Source organism: Lemur catta, chromosome 2, assembly GCF_020740605.2.
Source record: "Lemur catta isolate mLemCat1 chromosome 2, mLemCat1.pri, whole genome shotgun sequence".
Lineage (NCBI taxonomy): Eukaryota > Metazoa > Chordata > Mammalia > Primates > Lemuridae > Lemur > Lemur catta.
Window position 1 is genome coordinate 15649894 of NC_059129.1, and position 12525 is coordinate 15662418.

The following is a 12525-nucleotide window of genomic DNA, read 5'->3' on the forward strand; positions in this document are numbered from 1 at the left end:
GTGACTTCTATTTCATAACTTGCAAAGCTGGTTTTTAGAGTTCTTCTGAGAGATCAATTGCTTTTCCGACAAGGCATTTCTGCCCCCCACCCCTGGGAAAATGGGATCCTCTGTTCCTTTCTCTCCCCTCACCCCCACCAGATGGTCCACCTAAGCTTCACCAATAGCCACAGAATCCAGCTAAGGTTAAGGAGGGGCCTTAACAAGCACACGGATTTCATGCTGGGAATTCTGGAATCAATCCCTGACCCAGCCACATAGGGCCAGGGGCATGTCCCAAAGGGGTCTCCCTGCCCATCCAGTGTTTACACTGCCAGTTCCTACTGTGACCCCTGTTAATGGAAAAAACTCAACTCTGTAAAATAATTTAAAAGAGGTTTATTCTGAGTCAATATGAGTGACCACAGCCCTTGGGGAGACACAATTTCAAGAATTCCTGAGAAAGTGGTCCCAAGGTGGTCAGGTTAGTTTAGTTTTATACATTTTGGGGAGATAAGAATTGCAGGTAAAATCATAAATCAATATATGAAAGGCATACATTGGTCTGGCCCGAAAAGCTGGGATATCTTGAAGCAGGGGCTTACAAGTCATAGGTGGACTTAGAAATTCTTTGACTGGCAATTGGTTGAGAGAGTTAAGCTTTGTCAAAAAATTTGGAGTCAATAGGAAGAATGCCTAAGTTAGATAAGGTGGTCTGTTATCTGTCATGTGATACCATGCCAGCAAAAAAGACCTGTTTAACTAGATTTTATGCATTGATAAGGCATGACTTAACCCTTGCCTTGCATGGCCTTACATCTTGTTTATAATTTGGTATCTTATTCCCTCAAAGAGTCTGTTTTGTCAGTCTCATGATCCCTATTTTATCATTAATGTTGGTCATTGTGTCTAGACTCCAAAAGGGAGGGGGTATAATGAGGCATGTCCAACCTCCCTTCCCTTCATGGTCAAGAACTCAGTTTTAAGGTTTTTCTAGGGTCCCCTTGGCCAAGAGAGCATCTATGCAGTCAGTGGGGGACTTAGGACCTTATTTTTAGTTTACACCCCCAACCCTGGTAGGACTGAGATTCTGCATATTGATTTTTCTGCTGTTTTCCCTTTCTCATGTGCTCTTTGGGGTAGATGACAGCTTAAACCCAAAACAGAAGGCTTAACAGCCCACGGGTTCAGTTGACTAAAAACTCCCATAACACAGCATTAGATTCAGCAAAGTCCTGCTCAGACCCTGATGGTGGAAATTCACTCGAACAAGCTCACTTCCCCATCCTTAGGACCCTAACTTAGCCCCAGATAGTTTGGGGAGAAGAAACGGAGAAAGAAGACAGGAAAACCTCTCAGTTCTGAAGCCACCATGTGTTCAGTGGGCTAAAAACAAATGCAGAATGGACTCCGACTGACTTGGGAGAAAATAGCAGCCAACAATGTCCTGTCTGAGGCAGACAACCATAGCCAGAGTTATAGAATCTGCTCACGTTTCATTTGTGGGGCAGAGAGTGGAGTCTGGCCACCAGTGGGTTGCCGAACGGTCACTGCACCATTTGGGAAACAGTCACATTTACACATCTCATATCCACACATTTCACATATATACTTTTATAACCAATTTCACATATATACTTTTATAACAATTCAATAGCTTTGGGAATTCAGATCATTTCTTAGGGCACACCCCAAAGGTTAATCATTCTTTGAAATTTTTTTTTAAAAGATATTCTCTTTTTTATCAAGTACACTCATTACGTTGAATATTTGAGCAATTCCTGTCAATGCACAATGAAAATGATCCCTTTAAAAGTTAATTCAGGCTGGGCACGGTGGCTCACGCCTGTAATCCTAGCACTCTGGGAGGCCGAGGTGGGTGGATCGCTCAAGGTCAGGAGTTCAAGACCAGCCTGAGCAAGAGTGAGACCCCGTCTCTACTAAAAATAGAAAGAAATTATCTGGCCAACTAAAAATATATATAGAAAAAATTAGCCAGGCGTGGTGGCACATGCCTGTAGTCCCGGCTACTTGGGAGGCTGAGGCAGGAGGATCGCTTAACCCAGGAGTTTGAGGTTGCTGTGAGTTAGGCTGATGCCACAGCACTCACTGTAGCCCGGGCAATGGAGTGAGACTCTGTCTCAAAAAAAAAAAAAAAAAAAAGTTAATTCACAAGATCCAAATAGGTGCTTAAAACCAATTGAGGCAGACCCCCCCCCCGCCTGCTAATATCTGTGGGGGTCCAGGGCAAGGGGTCCAGATGGAAACCCACAGGTCATACGTGTAAATTTTTAGAAATTGTAAGTACGCTGCACCCACAGCTGGGCCTATTACAAATAAGCTACACCCACACCCGGGACACCAGAGCCCCCTCCCAGGCATTGCCCCTCAACCTGGAGGCTAAAGGAGCCACGGGGACCAGCCCTGCCTCCTGCAAGCTGCATGGTAGCAAAGAAAAGTTTTCAGAACCTGGCAATGACACTGATCTAATCAAGCCCCAGGGAGTCAAGGCCATCAGGATCCCCTCCCCCATGCTTGGCTTCTCCCATCCACATTTCTAGACAGTCTGAAACCCTTCCCCAAACCCCACCATCGCAGCAGAGGGGTGAAACGAACGCAGTTATCTGGGACCCTAGACTGCCTGGACCCCACGTTGGGTAATTTGAGGCAGCTGCCTTGAAACCGAAGCAAGGACCCTTCCATCTTCTTGTTAAGAGAACCTCACCCCTGTGTGCCCCCATCCCCACACCCCAGGTCTCCCCCGTCACCCCTCCCAGGCAAACCCCGTGGACTAAATCAGTTACCAAACTTTTAGAAAACTTAAAAAACAAAACAAGCAGACAAAAATGCAAAGAGCTTGGCAGTTGGAGCCTGAGCCATGGACATGCAGTAGCAAACAGAAAGGGTGGGGGCTAAAGCGTCAGGGAAACACACAGTGCATGTAGAGGGTGGAGCCTTGAATGCCGAGTAATGCAAACTAAGCTTGGAACACCCCCCAGGGCCAAAACGAACTCATGGCCCTCCCTGTCCTCTATGCTGCTCCTCGTGCAAATGCCACTTTGGTCTGGAAGGGCTCCAGCATTTCGTCAGCATCTGAGACCCACAGGCCACAGCCCACAGCCAGTCCACACACAAATTCCTTTGGCTTTACTTGCAAAACATAAAATACTGAATCCAACCATGTCTCCCCACCTCCAGTCTACCACCCCATTCCAAGGCACAGTGGGCTCTTGTCTGGGTTCAAACAGGGCCCCGTTCTCAGAAGGGCCCCACCCTTGGGTCAATGGTCTGTGGTCACCATCTTGAAATTCTTAACAAATCTGGAACAAGAGACCTCACATTTTTAGTTTGCAAAAGGCTCTGCAAGTTACATAGCTGGTCCTGTCTGTTGTCTCCACTAGAACCTGAGCCCCATGAGGACAGGGTCCCTGGAGTTTTTGTACACCAGTAAGCCCAGAATTTATCCACCTGGTACATTCTGGCCAGGACTTACCAGGAAATAGTCTTATCCTTGTTGGGCAAATACTGGTATCCCCACCCAAGTCCTCCGCAGGACATTAGGGTCTATCCATGATCCGGAAACTAAGGCATGGACACAGGGGCTTCCGGGACTGCATCAATTCCTCACCTGTGTCCATTCTGAAGGCAGTGCCTACGCCTTGCAGTTTTTAAACGTTGCAGCTAGTAACCCAGCACCTGGCACAGCACCTGGCATCTAGTAGGTGCTCAAGAAATATTTGTTGAATGAATAAATAAATACATTTGTTCATTCAGTGACTCAAAGGGTATTAAATGGGTATTGCCAGACTCTGTATGCAAATGTAGGTATGTGCTGGGAAAGATTTTGCATTTGGATGAGTGGTGTGAGGTCTGAGAGAAGTCCCCGTGTACAGATCTGGCTATATAATTTGCAAACGAAAATCCCAGGCCCCTGGTTCAAAATGCAAGCAAAAAAGGCCTTTTCCTTTCTTTTGTGATCCCTCTTGTGACCTGCCCTGGTGTTTTTAATTTGCTGTTTAATATCACACTCCCTTGGGGGTAGGGGCACTCTCCAGGTGAGTGCAAATCTTCCCAGGGACCGGGAGCTTGTACCCAAACCTGATTTTCCTGTGTTCACGCCTAGACCCCCACCAGGGGCACAGGGTGGCAGTGGTCACTGGGCTGAGGCTGAGGGAGTCCCAGGGAGGTCTGGAGGTGGGAAGGTGTTGGTGGTGGGTGGCAGGTGGGGAGGTGGGGAGGGCAGTCCCATATGCATCAAGGTTCCAAGCCTCCAGCACATGCACCATCGTCCCCTCAGATTCACAAAACACACATTCAAGGGTAAAATCATTAAGACTCTCAGGATTGTGATTGCAGAGCACTGACCCCAAGCCCGGAGCCTCCTTCCAAACACAGGGCCCTGAGCGACTGCACGGGTCTCACGCCCACGTACCTCTGTGCTGACTCTCCCTCCCTCGGGCAGCCCCTGCCCACGGTGGTGGATCCGGGGGCTGGCTGGGTGCAGGCAGAAGCGTCTTCCTTCTCTCTGCAGGGGCTGTGAGGGCTTCCAGTGTCTTTCCCATCCTCAGCGTCACGCTGCTGTTCTTCGGCGGGCTCTGCGTGGCAGCCAGCGAGTTCCACCGCAGCAGACACAATGTCATTCTCAGCGCGGGCATCTTTTTTGTCTCTGCAGGTGAGTGTCTGGCCCCCAGCCCTGATCTTGTCACAGACACCAAAGCAAAGCCAGGGCTGTGCGGAGAAGCAATGCTATTCGGGGCTCCCTCCAGGGAAAGAGCAAGAAAATGTGCAAGTTGTCACGCTAAGGATAAGAATGCAAAGAATTGCATCAGAGCCAAAGATGCTGAAACTCCAGCTAAGGGTGGCATGAAGCAAAGGCAGGGAGAGAACAGGGCGTCAGAGTCAGGAGAGAGAGAGAGACTGATTAACAGGAGAGTGTGTGTGTATGTTTGCACATGTGCTAGGTGTGAATTGAGAGACCGAGTCAGTGTGTTTTAAAGGGCTCCACCTTTCCGTTCACTTGGACATGTTTACACACTATCTCTGGCCCTGTGCGATATGCATTTGCCAGTTAACTGTTGTTCACAGTTTTGCAAGCACTCACATCCTCGTATCACTCAAAGTGTCTCTGAGAACACGGTAAAGACCAATAGCCCAAGATGCTCTCAGGGAGGCCCTTGCGATCAATAGCAGACCCAACCAGAAGGCGGCCCAGGGTGGCAAGGCAGACCAGAGACAATCTTCAGAAGAGGGTCCTGTTCTCTGCCTTCTCTCTCCTCCCTTCTCCACCCCTCCTCTGGCGTCCTCATCTTCCTCGATTTCCTCTGGGTTTTCATTTCTCCTCTCATCTCTTTACCGTCACTTTCCACCCCACCCCTGTCAAAGGTAGAGCAATGCCGTCTGGATGAAATGCTTTAGAGAAGCAAAGAACAAGGCAGAAATGGGGGAAGATGGGGCTTGACTCTTTGGTGATGACCTTCCAACTTTGCACGGTAATGGCAGAATATTTATTGAGACGGGAACAATGCAGGTGAGAAGGGGAGGCTTGCCCTCCCGGATCTGAATCCCGGCTCCACCAAGGGGGCCTTGGGAAACGTGACCAACTCCTTGTAACTTGGCTTCCTTGACTATAACATGAGAAACAATAACAGTATCAACTTCATGGTGGGTTGTTGGAAGCAGACTGAACATAAAAAGCACAACATCATTTTCTAGTATTGGAAAAGCAGCGACAATATGGTTCCCAAGTCTAAAGCTCAGCATCCTGGTGCCCTACAAGACCTTGCTTAGGTTCCTGCCCCATTGTTTTCCCTTCTGTGAAACGAGAAAGTGGGACCATCCAGCTCTGACTCTCTAGAACTGACTCCAGCAGAGACTAGGGAGAAAGCTGCCATCTTGCCCTGGGGAATGTGGTCAGCCCGAAGGTGGTGGTGGCCTCTGACCACTCTCTGTGTGGACAGATGTTAACAGCTGGCAACCCCAGGGACTTGTGTGGCTTTGAGGCATGGTGATGTCACTGATGGCCCCGTGCAAACCTTATAGGCTCTGCTGGAACCAGAGGATCAGGACCAATGTTGTGCTGATGTGAGAGTTTCCTAAGAACAAGAGAAGATCATTATTTTGTCCCCCAAGGGGATTGTTAGGCAAGAGTGTGTCACCAGCAACTTTCTTCTTACAAGAGGTGTTGTGTGGGATGGCAGGTAGATTAGACACGTAAGAACTAGAAAGCACATGGGTTCATGGAGAAAGCCCTGACAGGAAGCAGGAAGCTTGGGGTGTGATACTCAGCCCCTCCAGTATTCTCCCTGAGCACCCCTAAGATCCTCTAAAATGAAAGGAGCGGAGAATTCAACCCTCTCTAAGTCTCTGTTTTGCTCAGCTACTCTAAGTTTTGTGATTTCAGGCAAGCAATCAAGAACTATCATTGAGCACCTACTGTGTGCCAGGTTCTGTGCACAGTGCTCAAGAGCATGAGCTCTAAAGCCAGGCTGCATGGTGCAAGGCTTGGCTCTACTACTTCCCTGCTGCGTAGCCTTAGGCCAGTCACTCAACCTCTCTGTGCCTCAATTTCCCCATCTGAAAAATGAGGATAATAAGAGCCCCGCTTCTTGAGGTTGTTGAGAGGATTAATGAGTTGGTATGCCCAAAGTGCCCAGAAAGGTGCCTAGCATCAAGTATGTGCTAAATACATAGCAGCTGTTGTTATATACATTGTACCATTTAATTCTCACTGTTAACTCAAATCGTTCACTCGTTCAACAAATATGCACTGTGCTCTCCCTGTGGGTCAGGCTCTGGGCTGAGTTATGGCCATAGGAATGAACAAGATAACCCTAGTTGCTGCCCTCAGGGAGCTTGCAGTCTAATGGGTGGAACAAAATGACTATTCAGGTTGTGTTTTTCCCGAGCCTTGCTACTGAAATCTAAATCCACCATGGCTAAGAGTTCTGGGTTCAAATCTCACTTCAACCATTTCCTAGCTATGTTCGACATGAAAAGTTACTTGATCTTCTCCATGTCTCAGCTTCCTCATCTGGAAAAGGGGGATAATTTTTTTAAAGGCAGGTCTATTGCAATGATTAATTGCAATGATGTATATAAAGGCTATGCACAGTGCCTGGCATGTAGTAAGTGCCCTATAAATGATTGACAGCTCACTTGGCTTCTTGCCTCCTTTTACCTAGTCTGACATCTGAGCCTCTCTTTAAACTTCTCTTTCTTTCTTTCCTCCCCCGCCCCCACCCAGCAAGACCTCCTTTTGGGGCTTCCCAAACTTTGCCACCAAAATTTCCCAGCTAGCAGAGGAGAGAGAAAACATGGCCCTGGGGAATCAGGGAGCATCGCTAGAAGCCACCTTCACTGAGCCAATATGTCTCTGAAGTCTGCCTCTCATTTAACTTAAAAATTCATGTGAATTCTGCTTTCTCCTTCTTATTATATCCATGTTCATTTTAATATAAAAGAATGTGTCTTCCCTACTAATCTTCAAGCCGAATTGACACTCCAGGAAGAGGAGCCGTTTTTCATCCTGTGGTTTCTTGCAGCCTGACACACAGAGCTCGATGTGTCAACCCCCAATATTGAGAAACAGCTCAGTAATGAGAACTTGCAGCCTACCTGCTGAATGCTCGTGTGGGTAGAGCCAAGAGGAGACAGGGAGGAAGCAGATGCTGGCCCTTCCCTCTGGGGGCAAGTTCTAGATGGATTATGATCAGAAGTTGTGTTCAAAATATTAATAACCCTAATGCATGTGCACCAGCCAATCAGAATGGTAGCACTGGAGCAAAGTCCTATGGGTCTTGTTACGCCGAGCTTTAATCCTTTGGTTGCTCAACTGTAAGGAGATTGAGGGGATACCCAGGAGGAGTATGGAACATTCCACAAATGCAGAGAGGACTCAGGAGGCTCCCGGAAATGGTTGCTCATCAACTGGTGTTGGGAACTTGAATGAGGGACAACCCCCATTTAGCACCACCCTGTACAGGTAGCCTAAATTTGGAGACAAGCAGATGCCAGCTGGTGTACCAGCCTCCATGAGTCATTGCTGGCACCAAGCCCTGGATGAGGCCCTTGAAGCAAAGGGACAAAAAGAGACATTTCTTCCCCTTTGGAGCAATAATGTGAGAAAGGTAGCCAGACATGGACATAGCCCTCCAAATCTACTGTTTCTTCTTACCACTCCCTAGGGAGTCGATTCCTCTCCAGTGGGCTGAGCAGCTATTTCCAATGCTATTCCGTTGGCACTTGGGGAAGCTAAGCCTGCAAGCCTTGTTTATTGGAGATAACAGCTTTGTGTTCCCCAATTCCTGACATTCAAACAACAGCTGAGCTAAAGCATTGTCTTATCCTGTGCAGATAAAAAGACTTGGTAAGCTAGTGTCCCTTCCCCATGGGTTTATTCATTCCCCAAATTGTAGCTCTAGATCCATATGCATTGGACAGCTCCATTTGGACTCTCCATAAGCACTTCCAACTCAGTGTATCCAAGTCTCCCCTTTTCTCTAAGCCTGGTCTCTTTGCTGCCTCTTATTTTAGCTCAAAATGCCACCAGCCTCCTAATCATGCAAACTGAGACCCCAGTCAGTCATTCTCACTTCCTTCTCTCACACTCCCTTGTCAACAGCTTTCATCTCCTAGCTCACCCCTATTCAATTTTCAGGATCCAGCTCAAATGTCAACTCACCTTCACTGCACAGAGCTTAGTCTTTCTCTCTCCCTTTGCTCCTGAACCATTTGATATGTCTCTGGTAGAGCTCTTAGTGCATGTTGCTGTAATTGCGTTTATATGTCAGTCTCTCCTGCTAATGGTAAGGAATTCAAGGGCAGGGACGTGTATCTTGTTTGTCTTCCTCATGACTTAGTGCCAAAGATTAAGTGTTGATGGAACAAATTGCTTCTAAGGGGAAATAAATGCATTCTGAGTTCTACCGCACTTGCTGTAGGAGGAGGGTGTATTCCTTAGCTGAGTGCACACTGCCTGGGACAGAACAGCAGAATTTTGCATTTCCCAAGAGACAGACCATGCAAGAAGAGCTCAGCGGTTGGATTTCCCAGCTCTAATCCATTCTCCTCCCTCCCTGTTACCTCCATATTTTCTGTAAATATTTCAGGACTCAAAGGGAGGGTCACCTCTGAGGTTTATAAAAGATGTGTTTTTTTTTTTTCCCTTCTCTTAGGGTTAAGCAACATCATCGGCATCATCGTTTATATATCAGCCAACGCTGGAGACCCTGGGCAGCGTGATTCCAAAAAAAGTTACTCCTATGGCTGGTCCTTTTATTTCGGAGCCTTCTCTTTCATCATCGCGGAAATTGTAGGAGTGGTCGCCGTGCACATCTATATTGAAAAACATCAGCAGTTACGTGCCAAATCCCACTCGGAGTTCCTGAAGAAATCCACTTTTGCCCGCCTCCCGCCCTACAGGTATAGATTCCGGAGGCGGTCAAGTTCTCGTTCCACAGAGCCCAGATCCCGAGACCTGTCCCCCATCAGCAAAGGCTTCCACACCATCCCTTCCACCGACATCTCGATGTTCACCCTCTCCCGGGACCCCTCAAAGATCACCATGGGGACCCTCCTCAACTCTGACCGGGACCACGCGTTTCTACAGTTCCACAATTCCACGCCCAAAGAGTACAAAGAATCGCTGCATAATAATCCGGCCAACAGGCGCACCACGCCCGTCTGAACTGACCTCTGGCCTCTGCCCCACACCCAGCACAGCCTTGGGGGAAGTGTACAGAGATGTCTCTGAGGTTGCATGGCATGGTCCTCGTGATGGTATTACTTTTTACAAAGAATGAAACCAAATGGACTCAGCCCTCTCCCACATTTGCCTGTCCACCTCCAAGTCCCAGCCCTCCGTCCCTCTCTCACTTTTCAAGCCAATCTTTAATGTCATTCCTCTCTCCGTATCTGTGCCAGATGTTTTCCTTTCTTCCTTCTTTACTGGAAGGACCTTCACATTCTTCCCTCCTTGGAAGAGGACTTTACTAAAAGTCACGGGTGGTGGCCAGGGGGGATTTCCGAATCCCCGTCAGGCGCGTTCATAGCTGTCCCCACTGTCTACCCACACAAATCCTCAGGAAACCAACCGCCCGGGCGGCCCTGAGGGAGCCATTCACCTTTCTGTGTTAGAAAAACATGACCAGAAATCAAAGATGTCAGAGCCCCGAAGCAGCTAATGTAATAAGCACTCATGTTATTAAAGGTTTTGCCTTGTCGTAACCCACTGAGCTGCGGGAGTTTTGTTGCTTCTGGGTATTTCCTACACAAACTCACTCCCCTGCCACTGAACTGGCTCCCCTCTGTCTTCAAAGCCTACACGCCAGCCACTAGGAGCGATCCCTCTTCACCTGTTGAAGCCAGTAAGGTGTTCCCCACAAATGCCAGAGTCAGTGTGTTTCTCCCCTTGAATCCCTGGAGACTACTTGGGGGTGGGCGTGTGAACACTGGTGTTCCAGATCTAACTCTGGCAGGGCAAGTCACTCAAGCTGCAGGCCTCAGTCTCCTCCTCCGTAAAATGGAACACGATCATAATGCTCTGCTTCGTAGAGTTGTGAGGTTTAAATAAAATATCATATGTAAAAGGATTAGCACATTGTAAATAGTATATTTTTAAAATTTTTTGGATGGATTCTAGGCTGTTAGCATTGTATTAATCTGCCTGTGATGCTATAACAAAATATCATAGACTGGTGGGTTAGACAACAGACATTTATTTCTCATAGTGCTGGAGGCTGGGGAGTCCAGGATTAAGGTGTCAGCAGATTCAGTTCCTGGGGAGGGCTCTCTTTCTGACTTGCAGACAGCAGCCTTCTTGCTGTGTCCTCCCATGATGAAAACAGGCAAATTCTTTCTCTTCCTCCTTTTGTAAAACCACAATCCCATTACGAGGGCTCCACCTTCATGAGCTCATCTAACCCTAATTACTCCCCAAAGGCCCCATCTCCAGATACCATCCCACTGGAGGTTAGGGCTTCAACATAGAAATTTTGGTTGGAGGAGGGGGTGTGGCCACAATCCATTCTACAGCGAGCATCACTGCAGGAAGATAAAAGGCAAAGGAAAATTGTTTCTTATGGGGGGAGGGAGAGAGTATACTTTGCATAGGCTCTGAGGGCTCTGGGAAGAGAGAGTGGAAGGACATTTGAATATTTTGAATATTTGATTTAGAAAGCATGAGAAATACGTCACTTCTGCCAACAGTGACTTCCTTGAGCATTTCTGGCATACACCCAGGACTTCACACTTCCAGGGAGCCTTCCTGCTTAGGACTCCAGCGTTCCAGGAGGCAGGATGACGGTTCTAAGAACTCACACTTACCTAACGCCGCAGGATGCCAGGCTGTGTTCTAGTGCCACACACGTGGGAAATCATTTCCGCCTCCCAGTAACCGCACGAGTGAGATACTATTGATCTCCCCATCTTATCAATGAAGAAACTGAGGAAAGAGAGGTTACATGACTTACCCAGATTTTATCCCTACTATGGTGCAGAAGTCTTGGAAAACTAGTAACTTGTTCCCACTCACGCGGTGAATTTTATTATCAAACGTGCACTAGGAACGATTCATTTCATTCAACACGTAAGAGTCACTGCATGCAAATGACACTCACATACATCAGATTATATCATTTAATCCTCAAAACAACCACGTGTAGTAGGAATTGTCATCTCCATTTTGGCAGGTGAGGGAACAGCGGCTCAAAGAGAGTAAGCGGCTTGGGTGCTAATGAGCAAAGCCTGCATTCAGATCCAAGCCTCTGCTTCCTACATCGGGCTTCCCCGGTGTTCCAGCATTTTCCAAATCTCAGTCATCTGAGTACCACTCTTAGGAAGTTTTTCATATCCACATACCACACAAACAATTATTTACCTAATGTTCTTCTTTGAACTTTTTCCTTCAATAAGTAGATTGTGAACGGGAGATTTATATCACTACTGGAAAAGGAAAACTGCAATTCCTTGCCATGAGCAAAAGATAACTGAGAAAATAAATACAATAAAAACAATCACTCTACATTCTAGCTGCTGCTTGTCCTAAGCAGAAGGCTAGCTGCCAGCTCTTTGACAAAAGGATATAACCGAAGTGTTAGAGAAGTGTTAAAAGATATTCTAGCACCAAAAGAAGATGCTTCCCTTGGCTTTATCAGAAGGACCCAAGGAGAACCCCAAAGGGAACACCTTTCTCACTGTGTCATTCGATGCTTTGTGACACTGTGGCTGTGCATCCTAGCACATCATCTCCTCCCACTCTTGAGGAAAAGTGGCTCCTGTCACGCTTGGAGAGGGACAGATCTGAGAGCTGGAACAAATAGGTGATGAACCCTGTGAACAGGAAGAGGCAGCATCCAGACACCCTGGGAACTGGGAGTTTGTCAAAACAGGGCATCTGGGGAGTTGATCCGGGGTGGAGAGAAAGGTCCCAGGGTCTTAACTAGCTGGGCGCCTGCCCTGGAGGCTAAGTATGAAGCCCCTCTGCAAAGACCAGGGAGCTGGAGGAGAGAAATGGGCGTTTGAGCCCTGGAAGGACCCCCTGCACCATCA

General features: G+C 47.7%; 1 protein-coding gene across 1 annotated transcript in view; it reads left to right on the forward strand.

Annotated features, from left to right (window-relative positions):
• CACNG3 (calcium voltage-gated channel auxiliary subunit gamma 3) overlaps window positions 1-10203 on the forward strand; it is an 83820-nt gene extending 73617 nt beyond the window's left edge. The window contains exons 3-4 of the mRNA XM_045542807.1: window positions 4511-4651; window positions 9153-10203. Of these exons, the coding sequence (XP_045398763.1) occupies window positions 4511-4651; window positions 9153-9664 (653 nt within the window). The 3' untranslated portion in view covers window positions 9665-10203. The remainder of the gene's footprint in view (window positions 1-4510; window positions 4652-9152) is intronic.
• Window positions 10204-12525: the final 2322 nt, after the last annotated feature.